Source organism: Cetorhinus maximus, chromosome 1, assembly GCF_964194155.1.
Source record: "Cetorhinus maximus chromosome 1, sCetMax3.hap1.1, whole genome shotgun sequence".
NCBI classification, from domain to species: domain Eukaryota; kingdom Metazoa; phylum Chordata; class Chondrichthyes; order Lamniformes; family Cetorhinidae; genus Cetorhinus; species Cetorhinus maximus.
In genome coordinates this window covers 6,922,601-6,945,538 of record NC_135879.1, presented here as the reverse complement: position 1 = coordinate 6,945,538, position 22,938 = coordinate 6,922,601, and the positions used below count along the sequence as shown (strand labels likewise).

At 45.7% G+C, this 22,938-nt stretch overlaps 2 protein-coding genes across 2 annotated transcripts in view; one reads left to right on the top strand and one right to left on the bottom strand.

Annotated features, from left to right (window-relative positions):
• The window catches only part of LOC144699285 (hematopoietic prostaglandin D synthase-like), a 593,140-nt gene that overhangs the window by 119,046 nt on the left and 451,156 nt on the right, over window positions 1-22,938 (bottom strand). The window lies entirely within an intron of this gene.
• The window catches only part of LOC144688824 (PDZ and LIM domain protein 5-like), a 162,947-nt gene continuing 142,229 nt past the window's right edge, over window positions 2,221-22,938 (top strand). The window contains exons 1-2 of the mRNA XM_078555802.1: window positions 2,221-2,348; window positions 3,485-3,618. Coding sequence (XP_078411928.1) covers window positions 3,523-3,618 — 96 coding nt within the window. The 5' untranslated portion in view covers window positions 2,221-2,348; window positions 3,485-3,522. The remainder of the gene's footprint in view (window positions 2,349-3,484; window positions 3,619-22,938) is intronic.

Here is a 22,938-nt window from a genome sequence, read left to right as displayed (position 1 = left end):
TCCTGAGAGGGTGGTGGAGGCAGGTTCGATCGAGGTATTCAAAAGGGAATTGGATTGCTACCTGAACAAAGAGAGAATGTGCAAGGTTACGGGGATAAAGCAGGGGAGTGGGACTAGGTGGAACGCTCTTTCAGAGAGCCAGTGCAGACTCGATGGGCTGAATGGCCTCCTTCTGCACTTGACGTTGTTGCACGATTGCAATGGCCAGAATCACAGGTAAACGAATATGGAAAAGTGGGTCCTGTCATCACTTACTGTTGCTTTCTCCCACCATCCACCTCTCCCTGTCTCCTGATCGCACACCTGCTGTGGCTTATTTAAAATTCCCTTTTTGTCCATTTGCCTCCCCACACCCCCCAAAACCCCCTTCATTTTCTTCCTTTTTAAAGGTGGTGCCTGAATGTTTATTCTTGTTTGATTTGAGATGAATTGGGCAGGGTGCACAACGACAAGACAGGGTGAGAGGGGGAGCACAGCCGAGCCAGGTGTTTGTTCCCCTGTTTCTACACCTTCCTTTGAAGGTCAGCAAAGTAGGGATCAGGTGTGGGGACCTGGACTGTTGTATTTCCTCCCAATTTCCTGCACCCCCAATTGGAAAGCAGTGAAACCAACCAGGGTGCTTTCTCAGCATCTTCCACATGAGACCGTAAACCGAGGCCCCGTCTGCCCTCTCAGGTACACGTGTAAGATCCCATGGCACTATTTTGAAGAGGAGGGGAGTTATCCCTGGTGTCCTGACTAATATCTGTCCCTCAGCTGACATCACTAAAACGGATTATCTGCTCATATCATCACATTGCTGCTTGTGGGAGCTTGCTGTGCACACATTGGCTGCGGTGGTTTCTACTTTACAACAGTGACTACACTTCAAGAATACTCGTTTGGCTGTAAATCAGTGAAGCTTTGGAAGGTTCTGAGGTCACAAAAGGTGCCACATAAATGAAAGTCTGTCATTTCACCTCTTGGATTGGGATGGGACTTTGGATCGATAACGTTCGGTACTGCATGATGTGATGTGATTCACCCTGAGTCATCGGGGAAACTATCAGGAATGTTTTTTAAAATTCCATTGATATGATATTTTTCTCTCCCAGGCTTCATCAGGTGGCCCTTGTACAATGATTATATTTGGAGAGGGTGTGAGGTTGGGCCTGGACGGTGGGTGAGCTGTACACATGTGGGAGGTAGAGTTTGATTTGAATGTCTAATTATTGCTGTGGACTAAGAACCAAAGTCTGACATGGATACAAACCAAAGAAAGAAAAAAAGTTCCAGGCATTAAAATTTTTTTTAATGATCCCTGGATATAAAAAATGCCAAGGAATAACTTTTTTGATGTGTGGTTGCTGTGGTAACACGATGACCACTTTGGGCACACCAAGGTTACAAAAATCAGTGCGATTAATAACCAGATAATCTGTTCTAGTGATATCGGCCAGGATACTGGGCGGTGGAAGGGGGGAGATGAAAGGGGGAAATCTCCCCTGTTCTGACTAGCTTTGAATGGAGCTCAGGTCTTTTATGGCCACCTGAAAACGCAGTCAAGGCCCCTGTTTAATGGCACATCTGAAAAACAATATCTTCGACAATGCAGCACTCCCTCGGTGGGCTGCACTGTTGGAACATCATCCTGGAGCAGGGCTTGTAACTTCTGATTCAGGGGTGAGTGCGCTCCCAACTGAACCAAATCGATATAGATATAGGAACGTTTGGCAGTTCAAACTGATGTCAGATTCACACACGTCACTGTTTTTAAAAAAAATGAATAAGCTGGACCAAGTAACTTTGTCTAAGAACTTGACAACGGTGGTTCACTCGTGTTTAGTCTTTTTGAAGCAGTGTATGAGTACTTCTAACAGCTAGCAGGCACATAGTAATCTCATTGATATCCCCTGTTGGCTGCAGCTGTAGCAGAAAGGTGGATTCTAATCATGCATTTATCCCATTATAACCAGTGAGGGGTGGTTGGGGGGGTGGTTGGTAAAGAGGAATTGCAAGTGCCCACCATGCAGATAAGGATGCAATATCAACCCTTTTTCAGCTTTCTCCTGACTAGAGCCTAAAGCCCATGTCCGAGCCACCAGAACACGCATTCTCTAAGTAATGTTTCAGATGTACCCACTGTTCAGTAGCGTTAAGTCCACAAATAAAACTGACCCTTTTAAATTGGTCACCTTGCGTCATGGTGAAGCCCTGAAATACTTTGGTGTAATCTTACACCAGCTTCCTTTATATATAGCAGGTGCCGGCTGCCAAACTTTGTGCTGTTTCATTCTTTGCGGCCAGACAGCAGAGGAGTGCACAGTGTTCTCTGCGCCCAAGACCAAAAGGCTCTTGGTTTCAGAAAGGTAAAAAAATTTGCATTATGCAAAGAATTGATGTCAGACACTTTTTTTCTTTTACAGGGTTTGTTTGACTCAGAAGAAGTGATTGGGGATAAAATTAGGGCAGTAATTTTCGTCAGATGATATTTGTCAGTTGGGCGATGTTTCCCTGCATGTGACAGCAATTTCTATCTATCGGTATTTTATGCAATATTTTTGAATAGCTGAGTCACAATAAGGCTTGCAATTGTGTTTAACAGTACATAGAATGAGCGCGAGTGGCCACATAGCATTCTGGAGCAGCCAAATGTCTGCAGAGAGTGTTGACAGCTCCCGTATTTCAATGTACTAGACAGATTACTATCATGGTTCAGATTGAGGATACCCCTCCTGTGTGTATTTGATTTATTAACTTTGTGTATCGTGTCTTTTGTAATGATTGCAGTTCCAATGAGTGATACATAGTTCATGTAAGTAGTGTTCGGACTTTATAGTGGAGAATTGAGCCCATTTATATTAATTTTGTAAATTAATATAAATTGCTATACTTATCGCAAAAGATCGAACATGTTGGAACTCTTTACTCTGGCAAAGAGAAGACTGAGGGGGTGACCTGAGGAGGTTGCCTGTTGAGATTATGAAAGGGTTTGGTAGAGTAGATGTGGAGGGCGAGGTTAAAATCTGGGAATGTAGCAGAGCCACTAATAAATCCTATGGGGAATTGAGGAGAAACTTCTTTATCAAGAGAGTAGCGAGAATGTGGAACTTGCTCCCCGCAGGAGCGGTTGAGACGAATCATGGATGTATTTGGGGAAAACCACCAAGCACAAAAGCAATAGAAGGATATGTTGCTGGAACGTGATGAGTTGGGGGCGAGCGGTGCGAGTGTGAGGAGGCTCATGTCAGGTTCATCCAGACTTGAATGGACCTGTGAGTGGCTGTTTCTGTGCTATAAAATACTTTGTAATACGACTAAGTGCCATTATTTCCTAAAAAAGAAGGCAATTCATTAATTTCTTAGAAGTCTGTATATTTTTGTTAGAATTAAGCCATGATACGATTGGGAGCAATAATGCAAACTTGGACAGTTATGATTTAATTCATTCACTTGCATTAGTAGTAATTTTGGTGTGATTTTTATCTTTCCTCTTCTCCTATAGCTGGCTGATTTAGACCCGGTGTGCAAGAAAGTCAGATCATGAGCCACTACACTGTCACTTTGCAAGGTCCAGCTCCATGGGGGTTCAGACTTCAAGGCGGCAAGGACTTCAACATGCCGCTGACCATCTCCAGGGTAAGTATGGTTTCTTTACATCCAAAACCCCCCCAACTACCCCGACCTTATTGATGCCGTGTGCTAATCAAAACTGCAGCCGTAAGCATCTCTGTAGCAGCAACATGATCTACGTGATGAAATGTTCCTAAGATTTATAGGATTGGCGGCGCTCTGCTGGGTAGCTTACAGCTCACTGAACTCGAGGGTACAGCATCAAAGTCTTGTCCGGTCTTTTCCACGGAATGCCATGATGGCGTTTCTTTGGCATTTCGGTGTGATGTGTAGCTGCTGATATTGCCATCAGCCAGGCTGCTCTCCAAAGGAGAGATCTTACGTTGACCTTGGTAGTGCAAACTACCACTTCTTGGGTCTTTTCAAGCAAAGAACCGCAAGTCCTTTTTGAACGCTAGGGGAGCTGAGGGAATTATGGGAAACGGGCGGGAAAGTGGAGTTGAGGCCAAGATTGGAGCAGCCATGATGTTACTGAATGGTGGAGCAGGTTCGAGTAGCTCTGTGGTCTGCTCCTGCTCCTCTTCCCCCTCATGTTCTTAAGAGTTAAATGGGACAAACCGCCCTCAGTTGGAGAGCGGTAAGCGGAGCTCACCCCGCACACGTTTGTGTTGGAGTTGTGGACTCTGGTTGGCGTACCAGTGGATGATTCATCACATGGCCACCTGCCTCCCATTGCCATCATCACTGATCATTTCTTGCCCGCCCCCACCCCACAGCATCCACAATACTGTCGTAAGCAATAACCAAAAATTGTTCAAGGTAAATGGGGGCAGGGAGAGAAAAACAAATAGACTATTGGTTCATCTGCCGAGTTAATTGCAGCGGTGCAGAGGAGATTAATCTTTAGTTCCTGGAGACCCCAGGACAGTCTTGGAGAGTTGATGAGCCTAGTTTGTTTTCAGGCTGCGTTTACAGCAAATGGGCAAAGTTACCCCATGGCTTCCTGATCATATTGGGTACGTCAGTGTACCTGTTTGTGCAGTACCTATTCATCGGTTTAGTTGGTACAGGTTTGCCTTGCCTTGGCAAGGTAACAAAGCAAAGCAATGTGCCAGTTTAGGGAGAAGACATGTGGTTGTACGTAGGTTCTGTTAAGGCTGATGTCTCCTTTGTTGGCACCAGTGGTACGTTTGTGCATCTGTTCTGGAACAGGAGCCACACCTAACCCCAGTGTGAACTTGTCGCGTCTACTGGACTGCCACGGGGCAGTGCGGGCCAATAAAACAGGAACTGACGGTGCAAATACACCACAACACTAATATAAAAGAGTCTTTTTCTGGGCTCATCTACCCCAAGGGTTGGGAGGGGAGGTGGAGAATGTAAAACTAAACTTTGAATTACATTTTTCTTTTTACGCTTTCTTCAAATTGTCCGAAACTCGTTCCCACAAGAAAAACCCTCCATTCTTTTTGCTACAGTAATCTGCACTTATTCACATCAAAATTGATTGCTAAGCTACCCAAAGGCTTAAAATAAAGAACCTTGCATTCCTATAACGCCTTTCATGACCTTGGGTCATCCCAAAGCGCTTTACAGCCAATGAAGTACTTTTGGAAATGCAGTCACTGTTGTTATGTAGGGAAAGTTCAATAAGCGAATGAAGAGAAGTAATTATGAGCCAGCGAGGCCCCAACCTGAATCTCATTGCTGCTGTGTTATCTCACGTGAGCCAGGGCTGCTTGGTTGTTCACTGACTGTTGGTATAATATTCATTTTAAAAATAAATGTTTATTGCGTGATTTTTCTTTTTGTGTCTTACTTAGCAAGTGCCTTCCTCCTACAGTAAGCCACCTATTTGGAATATGATAACTGTTCACTTTAACAAACAGAGTGCCTGGGCTGGGCAAAATTGGCAGCCACAACCTGCGCAAAATTCCATAGACTGAACATGTGCATCGCTGTACAAGGAACCAGCATTCACTTGGAGATGTGGAGAAAAGGATAAATACATCACGCGGGCATGCTGAAATCCTGCCGAAAATCTTTCAAGCGCCCTCTTGTCATCAGAATGTTGAAAGCCTGTGTCCCCATCGCTAGTGTCAATGACGCGTGCTTTTCTAATAAAAGCTTTCCCTGTCTCGAGCGGGTGTGCTTGCCAGGTTGGCAGTTTGAGCCTTTCCACATTCTTTTCCTTGTGTCAATCTACAGCTGGATGGGGAATGCCTGTCTAGCTGCTCAGAGTGCTAATTAAAGGGCTTCAGGCTTCACTGATCAGAGGTGTACGCAGCTGATCGGGTACAGGTACTTCATTGTTCTCTCTCAAAAGGGGCCTGTGTTTCTGGGTGACCTTTTCTGGGCGTCTTACTCTGTTCTTGTCAATCTCCTGTTACACTTGAGGCTTTGCTGCTGATTGCTGGGCTGATAATAGGGGTTTGAGTAACAAGAGAGAATCCTCGTTTATATGACCACCTTTCAGGGCCTCAGGATGTCCCCTGGTGTCTCACAACCGCTAAAACACTTTTGAAACGTAGCCACTGCTGTATTGTGAAAAGCGCGGCAGCCAATTTGCGCGCAGTAAGCTCTCGCAAACGGCAATAATATTAATGATTAGATCAATATTTTAGTGAAGTTGGTTAAGGGATAAACATTGGTCAGAACACCAGGGCAAGCTCCCCTATTCTATTCCAGATAGTGCTGTGGGATCCTTTTACGTCCACCTCGGAGGGTAGATGGGAGCTTGATAAAATTGTCAATTTGTCATCCGTGTGTGAAACTAGCATTGCAGACTGGAATCAGTTACAGAAACTGCGCGTCTTTTTTTTCCATTTCCACTTGTGAATCCCAAGATTTTCTACATGTGTCAGCTGTGTCTCTGTTGGTAGCAGTCTTGTCTCTGAGCCAAAAGGTTGTGGGTTCAACCCCAACTCCAAGACTCGAGCACAAAAATCTAGACTGACACTCCAGAGCGGTACTGAGGGAGTGCTATGCTGCCGGAAGATATAAAAGATCCCGTGGCACTATTTCAAAGAACAACTTCATGGGGAGCTATCCCTGATGTCCTGACCAATATTTATCCCTCAATCAACATCGCAAAACAGATTATCTGGTCATTATCACGTTGCTATTTGTGTGAACTTTCTGTGTGCAAATTGGCTGCCACCTTTCATGCATTACAACAGTGATTACACTTCAAAAGCACTTGATTGGCTGTGAAGAGTTCGGGAGGTCTTATGGTTGTGAAAGGCACGGTATAAACGCACGTTATCCATCTGACCTTAACCCTTGTGACTTTCAGTCAGGTTCCTGCTCGTTTTATAGGAGCTGACGTGAAGCTGAATAACTTATTCCACACGTCTTGTTTTTGGAAAAGAAAATAATGATTTTCATGTGGAAGAGAATTTCGGGGTACAGGTGTTTCAGCAAAGCGGTGTTAATCATGCCTCTTATACTCTGCTACCCAACTCAAACACAGCCTTTGGATGAAGGCTTTTCAGAGACGGGTATCTGTATGAATAAAGCGAGCCCGTTGATTGGTGCTCCAGTTTTGTTGAGAATATGCAGTACGGGTCTTTGAAAACTAAGGAGGTGAGCGAGAAAGTAAATTTTCTGTTGATTTAATACAGGGCACCCTTGACCTCTGCACATATTTTGGATTTGCTGGTTATGACTCCCCAGCCTGTAGTCACATACTCTTCACTAAGGCCACCACGACCAGATTTTCCTTTGTTATAATCTTATCAAACGTGGAGCACAAACGTGACGTGTCTGCTTTTTATCTTTCCTTGGCTTTATCCCTGAACAGAGACCCAATTCTGAAAGTGGGTTTAATCCAGATATCCTTTTGTCTTTCATTTCCTGTGATGTAGAATTCTCCATTCTACTAGAATCCAGTCACACATACTGTTTTTTTTTTAAAAAAAAAAGCTTGGAACAGAGACAAGTTTGCATCTCGACTTTGTGGCTGAGATTTAGTTCTGAGTTTAGTGCTGTTGTTATGCCCTTTCGCTTCGGTGACTGTGTTGCTCTCCTGTGTGTCATGCTCCCAAGTTTGGCGACTGTCTAACCAGCCGGTAAAGTAGGCATCATATTAAGCCGAGGCATGTTATCAGCCAGTGTAAGTGGCTGTCAGACTTCTGCTACTAAGTGCATTTCAACGGGGGGGAAATTGTTGTGATGTGCTTAGTGACAGAATGACGATCACTGGTTATTGGGGCATTGTTAGACAGAGGTAGGGAGTCAGCTGCCCGGATTCACTGTTAACACAGCAAATAGTCAGAGTGCACGTTCTCGCTGCTCCTCCAATTCTAGCCCTTTGAACCTCCCCAATTTTCATCACTCCACCGTTGACAGCTTTGCCCTAAACTCTGGAATACCCTCCTGAACCTTTCTGCCTCCATTACCTCTCTTTTATCCTCCTTTTAAGATACTCTTTAAAACTTGCCTTTCTTATCTTAGCATCTTGGTAGGAAATAGGGACAGTTTAAGAAAATTATATTGGTATTTGTAGGTGTTAGGAATGAGTTTTAGCTTTAAAGTTTAAGTTTATTTCCATATCTATGTGTTAAGAAAGGTCAAATGGAGTTTTAGTTTCACCATAAAAAGGTGCTTGCATTTCTAATGAGAGTTTACGACTTAAGTTAAGCAAGCACAAGGGTAGAAAAACAGTGCTGTTGCCTAGCAACAGGGGTCCAAAGAGGTAGGATCCTCCCATAGCCATACACAGAAAAGCTAGAAACAGCAGTTTTGATTTAGAAGCTGTTGGAATTCAGGTTTGGAAGACAGCTGCCAAACAGAAACCACCTAGAAGGGGTGGATAGCCAGTCCCAAACTAAAGTTGGTTGAAAGTAGCTGCCAGAGAGAGATTGGAACAAAGGGGACAGATAACTAATCCCAAGCAAAAGAAAGACCCCAAAATCCAGGGAAGTGGAACAAGAGAAAGTCCCAAGCAGACCTTCTAGTCAAAGGAAGGACAGGAACCTGGAAAAGGTCCTGTTAATGAAGTTGAGAATGTGGGGCAGAGAGAAAGGCTCCAAGCTTCAGATTTAGAGAGACAAAAGATGCAGAAAGCTGATGTAAAGCAAGAACAGCTTGTAAGAGGCAAGAAGGTCTAAAGAAACAACTTAAGGTCAGTAACCCTTTGCTGTGGGCATGTGAAGCAGTGATACTGTTGACGGCTGAGCCGGTGAGAAGACAGCTTGAATGCACGTGGTGACCCAGGGGGGAGGAACGGCGGAAGGAGAGTTCGAAACCCTGGAGGGTGACCCCTTGCGGAAGGTGTCTGAGAGAAAGTGTCAGTTTGGGAGATGATTCCAAAGCGAGTTCTAGGAGAGTGGAGATTGGAAGCCTTCGTGTGAAAGACGGAGTTCAGTGAGACTGGTTGACTCACGGTGTGACAAGCATTTGGGGCGAGTTGTGGAGAGATCCATAGCATCTGGTTGAGGTGGCATCTGTCATTTGGTTTCTGGTTGAGGTTGCATCTGTCACTTGGCTTCGGAATGTGGTGCCCGATCACGTCGCCATAGGTGTACTTAGACTGTGTACTTACTGTGACAGTAAAGTATAAGATAGCGTTTGTAACTTGCATTATCGGTGCAAATCTGTATATAGTTGTGGGTGAAGGAGTATTACAATATACTTCATCTTTTCTTGTTGAATAAATGTTTTTTGCTTTTGTTAAAAGCTTATTAGCTGACTCCAGTTACTCTGTTCAGTGGCCACTCTCCACATATCTAAACAAACAAATAAAAGTTAAGATTTATCAAGCTGGGTTCCACTCTGGAATCAGGCTTGTTCAGAGGTAACCTCAACTGAGATCATAACACATCTCCTTAGGGGTTGCTAGGTGTCAAATTCTGTTTGAAAACGTTGCTGTGAAGTGCCTTGGGACGTTCTGTGACATGAAAGATGTTATGTTAATCCAACTTGTTGCACTGTGATCTGTAAAGGTATTTTTAGTACTGTAGCAAACTCTACCACCCAAACTCTATATTTTTCTTTAGTACTGCGTTGAATTCACTATGGACTTGACTATAGAAAGTGCACAATTGCCCAAACTCTGGAACTTGGAATAGGTTTGGCTGGTGTAAACCATTATGGGACAACTTGTCCATACTGATTGGCATTAAATTACAAGGTAGGTTTGTACCTTATGATGTTAGGCCCAGTGCAATTGGAGATTCAGATACCTTCTTTTCACAATACAGAAGGTTAGTAACTGTTCAGATGCAAGGTCTCACTGAATAGCTACACTGGTTTTTACACTGAAATGCAACATCAATAAGTCACTATGTTGGGATTCGTTGGATCCTAAATCTGTGGAAATTTAGGTTCCATGTTAATTATTTTGGTCTTAGTTTTGTAAATTGAATAATTATTAATTTTTTTTTTCACCACTCATCACCCGGAGTGATGACTCCTGTAGAAATAAACTCCCACTGTCTCTCTCCAGTCCTGAACCACTAATGGCCAAGGTGGGGGCCAGGTTGATCATTTCACTGCCTTCCCAAAACCTGCTAACACTTCCAGAATACAACAGGTTAGATACAGAATGTTTTTAAATCTATTTTTTCACAGAATGTGAGCATCGTTGGCTGGGCCAGCGTTTATTGCCCATCCCTAATTGCCCTTGAGAAGTTGGTGGTGAGCCGCCTTCTTGAACCGCTGCAGTCCCTGTGGTGTAGGTACACCCACAGTGCTGTTAGGGAGGGAGTTCCAGGATTTTGACCCAGCGACAGTGAAGGAATGGTGATATATTTCCAAGTCAGGATGATGAGTGACTTGGAGGGGAACTTGCAGTTGGTGTTCCCATGTATCTGCTGCCCTTGTCTTCCAGACGGTGGAGGTTGCGCATTTGGAAGGTGCTGTTGAAGGAGCCTTGGAGTTGCTGCAGTGCATTGTGTAGATTGTACACACTGCTGCAACTGTGGTGGTGGTGGAATAAATTTGAAAGTGATGAATGGGGTGCCAATCAAGCGGGCTGCCTTGTCTTGGATGGTGTTGAGCTTCTTGAGTGTTGATGGAGTTGCACTCATTTAGGCAAGTGGAGAGTATTCCATTACACATCCAACTTTAGTGTCTTGTACATGGTGGAAAGGCTTTGGGGAGTCAGGAGGTGAGTTAATAATAACAATCAGGAGTAGGAATCCTTGCTGACTTCTCTTGCCCATAGTCCAGAGATAGTACAATTTGTCTCAATGTACCTATACTTAACTATCTAATTGCAGTTGCAATGTCGCGAATAATGACTTCATACCCTATCTCTGGTGTGCCCCAAGGATTTATCCTTGGCATTTCCTCATCTACATGTAGGTCCTTGGCAACATCTCCTGCAGATGTGGGGTTACCTTCCAAATGTACGTTGGCAGCAGCAAACCTAACCCCCCCCCCCCCCCCCCACCCCCATCCCGATCTTCCCCCTCCACTTCACCTGAATGTCATGTTCAATCTCAAGATCAACGCGTAGCCTTCATATTTTATTTTATTTTATTCTTTCACAAGACATGGGCATCACTGGCTAGGCTAGCATTTTTATTGTCCATCCCTAATTGCCCTTGAGAGTGTGTTGGTGAACTGCCCTCTTGAATCGCTGCAGTCTATGTGGTGTAGGTACACCCACAGTGCTGTTAGGAAGGGAGTTCCAGGATTTTGACCCAGCGACAGTGAAGGAATGGTGATGGTTCCAAGTCAGGATGGCGAGGGGAACCTGAAAGTGGTGGTATTCTCATGCGTCTGCTGCCCTTGTCCTTATAGTTGGTAGAGGTCACAGGTTTGGAAGGTACTGTCAAAGGAGCATATCCTCCATATCTTCTCCATCACAAAGATCAAAGCTACTGCCCCTTCCTACCTCAGTGCAAATGCTGTTATGACACACTCATCTGTGCCATTGTTTCCTCCTGGCATATGTTGGCTTCTGGTTTCCCAATGTCTCCTGATTAAATCCCTTTACCGCCGCCTCCTCCTCCCAACTTCTAACCTCCTCTGGCCCTGCCACTCGACCCGAGTTTTCTGCTTGACTCTGACCTTCACGACATTTCCCCTTTGCTTGCCAGTCAGTGGTGGCTCTTCATTCAGTTAGAATACTTTACCAAACCTTTTCAACCTCTCCCTCCTTTTAAGGCCCTGCTTTTGGTTAACCGATCTAATATCTCCTCCTCTAGTTCAGATCCATTGATTTCTGATCACATCATGATGAATGTGGCTCAGAAGGTTTTTCTATGTGCAATAAGATTGTAAGAAGTAGGAGCAGGAGTAGGCCATTTGGCCCATTTTGCCTGCTAGTCATCGATCTGATTTTTTGTTGTGATTGTTTGAAATTTGGCATTCTTAGGTTTGTCCTGATGAATGTAAGACGAAAAGCTTTGACAGCATGTCTCACTTTTCAGCAATATTGAAGTTCTGTACCACCAAGTGATTGGATTGTGGCCCTAACTCCACTTTCCTGCCTTCAACTCCCTTGTCAATTAAAAATCTAACCTTAACTCCTTTTTCCTGTCTGCCCCCCATGACCTTGGCTCCCTTGTTAATTAAAGATCTGTCTAACTCAGTCTTGACTATATTCAACGACCCAACCTCCACTCTTTTTCTCTGGGAAAGAGAGTTCCAAACACTAACAGCCCTCTGAGAGAATAAATTCCTCCTCACCTCCGTCTTAAGTGGGAGATCACAGGGAGTGATGGAAGGCAGAAAATCAGCGATGTGCAAGAGGCCAGAATGGTTGGAATGCCGAGATCGCGGAGGTTTGTAGGGTTGGAGGAGATTCGAGATGGGATGCCTGGAGGCCATGTGGGGATTAGAAAACACTATATGCTGCTTGCTCCCAACAGGAATAGCTCCAAATACAAGCCCAACCTAATTTAAGGAAGGCCATTTGTTGCTGCATTAATGTTGGGTTTCATAATTGTGATATTGTTGCAGAGTTCTTAAATTTGGATTGTCTTTGTGTCAATTATCAAGGGTTCACCTCTTACTGACAGCTATCTACATTAGGTCACAGAAGAAACTCTGTTTGCTACAAAAGGTAATGTTTAGACAACCCAAACCCTCTTTTTTTAAAATATATATATATTAGTCATGCTGAGGAAAGGCAAGTATCTAATCGTTGCAGAGCAGCACCCAGCTGACTGCCTTTCATGCGTTTTGGCTGAAGTCAGGAGAGTGCACAGAAGTGTGGTCACATTATCCTCTTATCTGTGTGTCTCTGCCTCTGTCTCTCTTTGTTTCCTTGCCTCCCTGTGTGTGTGTGTCTGTGTCTTGTCTCTTTCCCTTTCTGGGAAAGAGTTTGTTTCCACTCTTTGCACAGCAACACGATTCAGAGTCACTATCAGAAGTTATTGCCCTCTGCTTTGTATTTTACTAACAGCGCTGTATTTTGTGTTATGTAGCTTGAGTGTTACTAGCATGTTACTGTTTTGCTACCCTCATGCATCCAGCTTGATATCTAACAGTTGAACCTTTCACTCCGCTCTCATCATTATCTCCCAGATATAGCTTAGGCAAGGAATTCAGGAATTTGTGTAAACTAAACACGATGGTGACTGGTGAGCGCTGATAAGTGGCTTTTGTTACCAAGGTCAGAAGCAAGTTCAGGATTCCAACTGAAGCACATGTTTTGGCTTTGTAACTGAAAACAACTGCTTCATCAGATAGGATGGTGTGAACACTTCATAGCAGCGTGATTGCTGATCCCTTCAGTCGCTGGCTTACCTCTTGATGTCTGTGAGCTTCACATTGGGGTTTGGAGAAAGACTAGATGATGGCATATACTTCCACCATTGCATTCGAGCCCAGAGTCTGAGGTCCTTGATTCTGGCTGTTAATAAACAGATAATATTTGTAATAATTTGGCAATGTTTTATTTATTGGAAATTAAAACTTTGGTGCTTTATTTAGCTAAATTTCAGACTGACAGAACGAGTTGTCCCCAATTGCTTGGTTAAGGTTTCAGTGCTGGGTGCAGGAAGAAGTTTTTACATCGATCAATCTGCAGCACTGAAGCAGGCCATTCAACTCAATAGATCCTTGTTGTTTTTATGGTCCACATGAGCCTCCGCATACCCTTCATCCCACCCTATCTGTACACCTTACTGCTTTCTCCGTCATGTACTTGTCTAGTTTCCTGTGGTGGTGAGTTCCACATTCTCATAACTCTCTGGGTAAAGAAATTTCTCCGAATTCCCTTTTGGATTCCATAATGACTAACTTGTATTTATGGCGCCTGGTTCTAACCGCATCTGCAAGTGGAAATATCTTGAGTACATCTACCCTTTCCGTAAGACCATAAGACGTAGGAGCAGAAGTAGGTCATTCAGCCCATTGAGTCTGCTCCACCATTCAATGAGATAAGAATGTGAGGAAGACGGGAATGGATGGTTATGCTGATAGAGTTACACGAGGAAGGGTGGGAGGAGGCTCGAGTTGAACATGAATTTCAGCATGAATTCGAAAGGCTGAATGGCATGTTTCTTTGGTGCATATTCAATGTAATTCTGTGTAACATGACGTTACATTTGTGCTGCTTCAGTATGATTTGAAATAACAGCAAGTTCATCCTTAAATTTCTCTGAAGAGATTATATATTTGCTCCAGATATTGTGATGAATGTCACCACAACGTTTTCTTTTTTTAATGAGGCCAACATTAAACACTTGTTATGCCACTAGCAGTCACAAAACCTTCTTAATATGTACCTCGCAAATGTACAGGAGACTTTCCACATCCTTTGTACTGGTTCCATTAAGTTACTGCTTTTCCCTACATCGAGGTGCAGTGCATGACTTAACACGGGTACGTTGGCATAGTCAAACTTTCATAACCTTGAGGACCTCCACCAGGCCTCCCTCCCCTGGTTCCCCCCCATCTCCTCCTCTCTCAGTCTTCACCTCTCCCAGTCTGTTCAATTTTCTGATAGATATAACCTCTCAGTTGTAGTATCATTCTAGTAAATGTTTGCGCCAATTTTTCCAGTGCCTGTCTACTCTTTCTATAATCTGGATACCAGAACTGTACACAGTATTGCAGGTGTGACCATTCTATACAAGTTTAACATAACTTCTCTGCTTTACAATTCTATTCCTTTAGAAGTGAAACTCCGTGGTTTGATCATTTTTAATGGCTATATTAACCTACGTTGCTACTTTTAGTGATTTTGTGCGGGTGTCGCTCTCTCTCTGTTTCCCTACCCCATTTAGATGGTTATTTTGCACTTCTGTTGTATCTCAACCACAAAGAGTTGTCTAAATAAAATTTGCAATTTCTAAAACCGTACACATCCAGACCTCATTTCACAACCCAACCGTCCACTAGAATGAGGGTGGATGGGAACAAGGCAGCAGGTAGGATGTCAAAATGCTGACCTCACAGCAACGTCTTGCTTTTATTTAACACCTTTTTAATATCATAAAACGTTCCAAGTTGCTTCCCATGAGTGACAAAGCAAAAATTTGTCAGAACCACTTAAGGAGATATTCAGATTGGTGACCGAATGCTTGACCGAAGAGGTAGTTTGAAGGAGGAAAAAATAGGAGGTAAGGGAGGTGAAGAGTTTAGGAGGAGAATTCCTGAAGGGATGGCAGCTCATGGTAGAGCGATTTATAAATTGGGATGCAAAGAATGCCAGAATTGGAGAAGCTCATGTGCTCAGATCTCAGAATTGTAGGACTGGGGGAGATAACGGAGGTATGGAGGGATGTGAAAACGAAGATCGAAATCTTAAAATTGAGGCTTTGCCTAATCAGGAGCCAATGCGTGGACCAGGACTGATGAGTGAACAGGACTCAGTATGTGTTAGGGTATGGGCCGCACTGTTTTGGCTGACTTTATTCATGTATTACATGCTTGACATTGTGTGATTTATTTTATGGCTCTGCTACATGTCCGTCCACCCCCTTAACTTTCTGCCCTGGGTACGTTAGTTTTCCAGTGGATTTGGGTTGGAGATATGCTTGGGGATGTATCTTTCTTTATCCCTGTTGCTTTTCTCTTTCACTGCCCCTGCCCCTAGGATGAAGGACCCAGTGACATAAAACACATGTACAATGAAGTTAAATTGAGGGAAATGGCTTTTGCCACAATTCTCACCATTTGCTCTGTCCAGACATTGGACTGAGGCTCACCTTCAGTCCATGGCGTTCAGATGTCAATGGAAGGGCTGAGTTTTGCATTGTTTTATTTTCACTGAAAGAGGTCTACACAATTCCTTTCGTGGAGTGTTTGGGTTGCAAACTTGCCTTCAAAAAAAACATTCCCTCCACGAAAAATCGGGCAGCTCAGAGGCTACCTTCTCCCCTGTCCTCTAATATGCCCCTGAGTCTGACCCTCCCTCAGTACAGCTCCCTGATGGGGGCCGGAGATCTAGCCCCTTGGCATGCAAATGATCCCTGTGCTGGAAATCCAAGGGAGAAGATCGAGATAGGTGGAAGTCCACTCTCCTCAAATCTGAAAACTCAGGCCGTTACCTTCTTGAGAAGGCCATTTGTATTTGATTTGGAATAGTGGAGTGTAATGTATTGACATTGTTAATGGAAAGGTGTACTCCAATTCACAGGAGCATCAGGAATAGGAGGTGGAGCAGGCCATTCAGCCCATCGAGCCTGCTCCACCATTCAGTTAGATCATGGCTGATCATCTACCACGACACCATTTTCCCACACTATTCCCACATCCCTTGATACCTTTAATCGGTAGAAATCTATCGACATCTGTCCTGAATGTACATAAATTCATGTTCTCCTTTTAAGTAGGGAAACAATCGCTATTTTCACAGTGTCTCTTTTAGCCTTTCCATTTACCATCTTTTAAGGTTTCTTAACTGCCTTTAGAAACCTTAGTTCAGTCTGTGGTTTATTACTTCACTGAATTGAAAGTGTCAGGCAGCTTAAACTTTGGGATGATAAACAGTAAATTCCAGCATAGAGCTGGGAGGAAGGGGGCGCTTCTAATTTTTCATAATATACACAATTTGTCAACGTGCACAAATCTATCAAGAACAATTTTCTTTATCTCGGTTAAGTGTAGCACACTGGTTTCTTGTTGGGCTGTTTAATGTTTTGTGTTGTCAGTTTGTAGAACCCGTGGGCTTTGCTTGATTGATGATGATCTCCTAATCTTTTCGCTGGTGCCTTTTGTAGTGTCGAGTTTCTGCATTCTTTTGATGCTGGATGACCGTGGAAGAAATTGTTCGGTGTCGCAACCTTGGGGGTGTCTGCCGCCTGTACGAAAGCACTCCTGAGGGAACGGGCTTGGGAGCTGAAAGGGGCACTTGTGTAATGTCCGGTTGGCTCCAGGGTGGGGGTGTCGGCTCAGCTTGGCCTGTGTGATCCCTCTTCTGATCTTGACAGGGACGTGGGTGTGTAAGGCCCACTCAGAAGGATAAAAGGTTTGAATGGGTACATAGATAATCGGAGTGTGAGTGAACATTGTTGTGCACTCCACCATCTTGCTCTCTGTTTTAAGAGAACGTGTTGGGTGGTGCAGTGTTGCTGTGGAGCTCTTGCCCTCTGGTCTAGAGTGAAAGGAGGCATGTTTTAATGTTTGCTCCGTTTCATCTACAGTCCAGACCATTGTGAGGGAGGGTGTGTTTTGCAAGTAATATTGAATGGGGGAATCTGTCTGGTGCCTAATGGGAGATTGCCAAAGATCTAAGAACAGAAACATGGATCCAGATGGATCGGAACAAATACCCTCTTGTGGGGATTGGGAGGGCAGGAGAAAGGGCAAAGGTTTGAGAAGGCAAAGTCTTATTGATGTAGATGAAGTAACCTTTTTAACTCCTAAAATGTGCTGTGCAGTACTGCACTCTGTAGGCTTCCAATTGGGTCCATTTCTGGTTTGGGTTGTTAGCTTATTTTAGTCAAGGCAGTGAGATGATGCGTGGACAATTGGCCTTGTGTCCTTGGACTGGCGGGGGGTGGGTGAGGGGAAGAAAAAAAGACTTGCATTTATATAGCGCATTTTGTGACCATCAGCTGTGTCATGGTGCTTTACAGCCAATGAAGTACTTTCCGAAGCGTAGTCACGTTGTAATGTAGTAAACGCAGTAGCCAGTTTGCAAATCAGCAAACTCTCACGTGCTGCATTGTGAGAACGACTAGTTAATCTGTTTTTGTGATGTTGGTTGAGGGTTAAATATTAGTCAGGACACCGGGGATAACTCCCCTTGCTCTCTTCGAAATAGTGCCATGGGATCTTTTACATCCGCTGGAGTAGGCAGATGGGGCCTCTGTTTAACATCTCATTTAAACGATAGCACTTTGGTCAGTGCAGCACTTGCATTGCAGTGCAGTGCTCCCTCGGTACTGAACTAGAGCGTCCGCCTTGATTTTTCTTTGTGCTCGCGTTCTGGAGAAGATTTGAACCCAGGACCTTGTGATTCAGAGGTGCGCATGCTACCAACTGAGCCACGGCTGGCCATTGAGACCAGCTCTTGATTACTATCCATTGAACCTCTCCTCCTCTTGCTGGACAGAGCAAGAGTGTCGGCGTGTACAGCTGTGATGTCCTGAAGGACAAATAACCTGCTGACACTTGCTGTTTTGGTTCATGTAAAGAAAGACAAACATGGGCGAATATGATGGTCAGTTCCTGCAGACCTGAATCCGTGAGGTAGCGAGAATCTTTGTTCCTGAGACCTGTGTCCGTGAGGTAGTGGGAATCTTGTTTCCTGCAGACCAGAATCCATTATTAACTGACTATTCCATGTGGGGATTAGAGAAACCTGAAGGAAAAACAATGTGTATTGGCAAACATCATTTATATTAAATGTTTAGCTTGAGGGAAGGAGAGAGCAGGAAGGAAATATGTTAAGGTTTTATATCGCTTACAGTAACTGAGTGTTGATGTGAAAATGGCCAGATGTATTTGCTCTTTTACTTGCTATTTAATTTTACACTTTGTCAGTCAACGTTATGTTAATGATCATAGGGGAAATGAAATGCAGTCCGATTGGGTTAAGTGGGGAACCGTACTCTGACCTGCTACTGTGATGTGATTGAATGACAAAACATAGTTAGATTTTGATTAACTGTTGAAATGATGCTTTTTCAGTAGAAAGGCCATCACTAGCAGTAGTTACAACCAACCAGACACTTACAAAGCGTGGCAATCCTGCAAGTGTTTGTTGTTCGATGTTAGTGCTAACACTCAGCCTTATGTTTTATGTGCCCCTATATATATTGTGCACATAAGCCTTGACAGCAGCAAATACGTTTTGAACAGAATGATATTAATTTGTTTTGCACAGGCTTCTGATGTTTTGCATCAAGTTCTTGCCTCACGGCTCGGTGACCTTCCTGGCATGGTACCTTGTGGAACATACTGTTTTTATTTGTAATTCAAACTTGCTAAGGCTCCTTTGACAGCACCTCCCAAACCCCTATCGCCTAGAAGAACAAGGGCAGCAGCATTAGTGGGGGAGTTGGGGAGCACTGGGGGAAGGGGGGGAGGGGAGGGGAGAGGGGGTGAGGAGCACTGGGGGCAGTTGGGGAGCACTGTGTGGGGGAAGGGGGGTTTGGGGAGCACTGGGTGGGGGAAGTGGGGTTTGGGGAGCACTGGGTGGGGGGGGGCGGCGGTTGGGGAGCACTGGGGGAAGGGGGGGTTGGGGAGCGCTGTGTGGGGGAAGGGGGGGGTTGGGGAGCGCTGTGTGGGGGAAGGGGGGGGTTGGGGAGCGCTGTGTGGGGGAAGGGGGGGGTTGGGGAGCGCTGTGTGGGGGAAGGGGGGGTTGGGGAGCACTGGGGGAAGGGGGGGTTGGGGAGCGCTGTGTGGGGGAAGGGGGGGGTTGGGGAGCGCTGTGTGGGGGAAGGGGGGGGTTGGGGAGCGCTGTGTGGGGGAAGGGGGGGTTGGGGAGCGCTGTGTGGGGGAAGGGGGGGTTGGGGAGCGCTGTGTGGGGGAAGGGGGGGTTGGGGAGCGCTGTGTGGGGGAAGGGGGGGTTGGGGAGCACTGGGGGAAGGGGGGGTTGGGGAGCGCTGTGTGGGGGAAGGGGGGGTTGGGGAGCGCTGTGTGGGGGAAGGGGGGGTTGGGGAGCGCTGTGTGGGGGAAGGGGGGGGTTGGGGAGCGCTGTGTGGGGGAAGGGGGGGGTTGGGGAGCGCTGTGTGGGGGAATGGGGGGTTGGGGAGCGCTGTGTGGGGGAAGGGGGGGTTGGGGAGCACTGGGGGAAGGGGGGGTTGGGGAGCGCTGTGTGGGGGAAGGGGGGGTTGGGGAGCGCTGTGTGGGGGAAGGGGGGGTTGGGGAGCACTGGGGGAAGGGGGGGTTGGGGAGCGCTGTGTGGGGGAAGGGGGGGGGTTGGGGAGCGCTGTGTGGGGGAAGGGGGGGGTTGGGGAGCGCTGTGTGGGGGAAGGGGGGGTTGGGGAGCGCTGTGTGGGGGAAGGGGGGGTTGGGGAGCGCTGTGTGGGGGAAGGGGGGTTTGGGGAGCGCTGTGTGGGGGAAGGGGGGTTTGGGGAGCGCTGTGTGGGGGAAGGGGGGGTTGGGGAGCACTGGGTGGGGGAAGGGGGGGTTGGGGAGCACTGGGTGGGGCGGGTGTGGTTGGGGAGCACTGGATGGGGGGGCGGTTGGGGAGCACTGGGGGAAGGGGGGGATGGTGAGGAGCACTGGGGGGTGGGGGCGGTTGGGGAGCACTGGGGGGAGGGATGTGGGACCGGAAGCTCGGCTTGGAGTAGAATAGGACACCGAGCTTGCAACTGGTCAGGTTCAGCCTGTGTCAGTAGTTGGGATTGGGCTCGGAACCTGAGGACCGTGACTTAAATTGTCACAAAAGCATTCTATTTGAGATTCTCTGCAATATTAATAATCCCAAACGCGTTTGTGTTGTGATTATCTGCCTGAGGGAATGGCACACAAATAATGGCCCACAGATGTCCGTGTGTGCCTCTCACTGACTTGCCCTGTGACCTGTATGTTGCCAGCCCATTCTGAGTGGTGACCCAGGCACTGAGGACTTGGACTACAAGGAAGGAAAACTCAGGCATCAGTGTGTCCTGGACACTGCAAAATGGCTCTGTGCGAGTAGACAGAATCTGACAGGAGCACATGGGCCCCAAAAAAATATTGATGTCCAGTGGATTGTCTGATCTACATTTGTGGATTGAGAAGCTGGGGTTGGCCTCCTTGGGGCAAAAGGAGATTGTGGGAAGATTTGATAGAATGTTTTTCAGTCCGTTCTGGAGTTTTACTTGGAGCTCGTGTACTTGGTCACCGCCTTTCTCCCTTCCGACACGGCGTGCTTGGCCAGTTCCCCGGGCAGCAGCAGGCGCACGGCGGTCTGGATCTCCCGAGAGCTGATGGTGCAGCGCTTGTTGTAATGGGCCAGGCGGGAAGCCTCACCCACAATGCGCTCGAAAATATCGCTCACGAGCGAGTTCATGATACTCATGGCCTTGGAGGAGATGCCAGTGTCGGGGTGAACCTGCTTCATCACTTTGTAGATGTAGAAGGAGTAACTTTCTTTCCTGGATCTTTTCCTCTTCTTGCCGCCCTTCGCGGGCAACTTCTTCTGCGCTTTCTTGTCGCCCTTCTTGGAAACTTGCGCTTTCTTCTCATCAACCATGATCACAATCAGCTTCAGACACAGAAAGAGTGCACACAAATATATGATGGGTTTGAATGAGGTAGACAAGGAAAAGCAGTTCCCAGTAGCTGATTGTCCCTGTCCACAAATTTAAGGTTTTGGTTAAGAGATGCAGTGGGGACATGAGGAGAGAACTTTATTTCATACAGCAAGAGGTAATGACCTGGATCTTGCTGCCTACGAGAATGCTGGAGACGTTCAGTGATTTCAAAAGGAAATTGGATGGACACTTGAGGGAAATAAACTTGCTGTTGGGACAGAGCAGAGGACTGACTGGATTGCTCTAGAGAATTGGCATAGACTCGATGGATTGAATGGCCTGTTTCTGTGCCCTTATGATTCTGTGGCTCCAACAATGGGACCGTCACAGTCTACAATGCCTGTTGTACAATCTAGATTTCCATATTGGCAATTGTAAACATTCCTCTAAAGATTGGCCTTCAGTTAGCCGAATGTATTTCTTAACAGTGACCTGAACTAACTCCATAGTAGGTGTGCCTGTTTGAGAAAATAGTTCAAACTTGAGGTGTCCATTCACGAGACAGACGTTGACTGAATTGTCTACTCTTGGTCGTATTTGCTGACGTCGCTCCTTTTGATGTTCCTGTGGCTCTTTTTGACTTTGAGTTTCCTTTGTTTTTTTTTGTCTTTAATTTGAAAAATGAGATTAAGTTGTTGCAGCTGCTCAAGCCGAGGTTTTACATCCTCTATGATCTAATGCTTCTGATCAGAACTGTGCATGCAAGGACTTGTTGGTCACATCAGCTTGCATTCCATTTGCTTTGGCGGGTGAGTAAAAGCCATTGTGTTGATTCCAAAATATCAGCAGCTTCTTCCCTCCTCATGTTGGCACTTGGGTTTTTTCAGCTCTGGACTCAGCTGGAATTGGGATTAGCGAACCCAAATCACAAGTACTTGTAAAAGAAAGGCTTGCATTTATATAGCACCCATCCCAACTCGGGAAGCCCCAGAGTGTTTCACAAACTGGTCAAATTCTTTTGAAGTGTAGTCACTTAAGCTCCCACATTGTGAAAAATGACCAGATCATCTGTTTTACTGTTGTCGGCCAAATATTGACCAGGACACTGGGGAGAAACTCCCCTTGCTCCTCTTTGAAATGGTGCCCTGAGATCTTTAATGTGCACCTAAGAGGGCAGATGGGGCCTCAGCTAGGGCATGTCATCCAAAAGTGCATAACCAGTGCTGCCTTAGGGCTAGTTTCAAACCTGTTACCGGCTAGTGCAGGACTGGATGCACAATTTTCCCAGTCCTGACCATTTAACTCCCTTTCCATGGCTGGAGCATTTTTCTAACGTATTCCTGGAATTTTCTTGAAATGTGGATCTCCAAGAGAAGATACAAGCTTTTTTTAAAAAAAAAGAATGAAGCAGCCAGATGTGCTATTGAAAGTACTCCTTCCAACTGGAGAATTCCATTAAACTAGCCTCGCTAATTCTACAAGTTTCCAAAGTGGGGGAGTCCATGTAGCTGAGATTAGATGCCAGCTCTGTTTTCGTATCTCTTGTTCTTGACTATGCTTCATACGTGGCTCAAGGAAGGGAGCACATCGTCAATGATTGCCGAGGGTAATAAGCAGTTAAAATCTAAGCTGTAACCTTTGCCCCTTTATATTGGGCCAAAAGCTGGAGCACTAAAGGGATTTATTGTTGATTTGAAACAGCCTTAACACTGTATAAGAGCAGCAGCAACTTGAATTTCTGTAACACTTTTTTTTAATGTCCCAAGCTGCTTTCCAGTTGTTGAACGCAGCGGGGGGGAAGAAGGTTACGATTTATGGGTTTCTTGGGTTGTAATGTGGCTTCTGCTTGGAG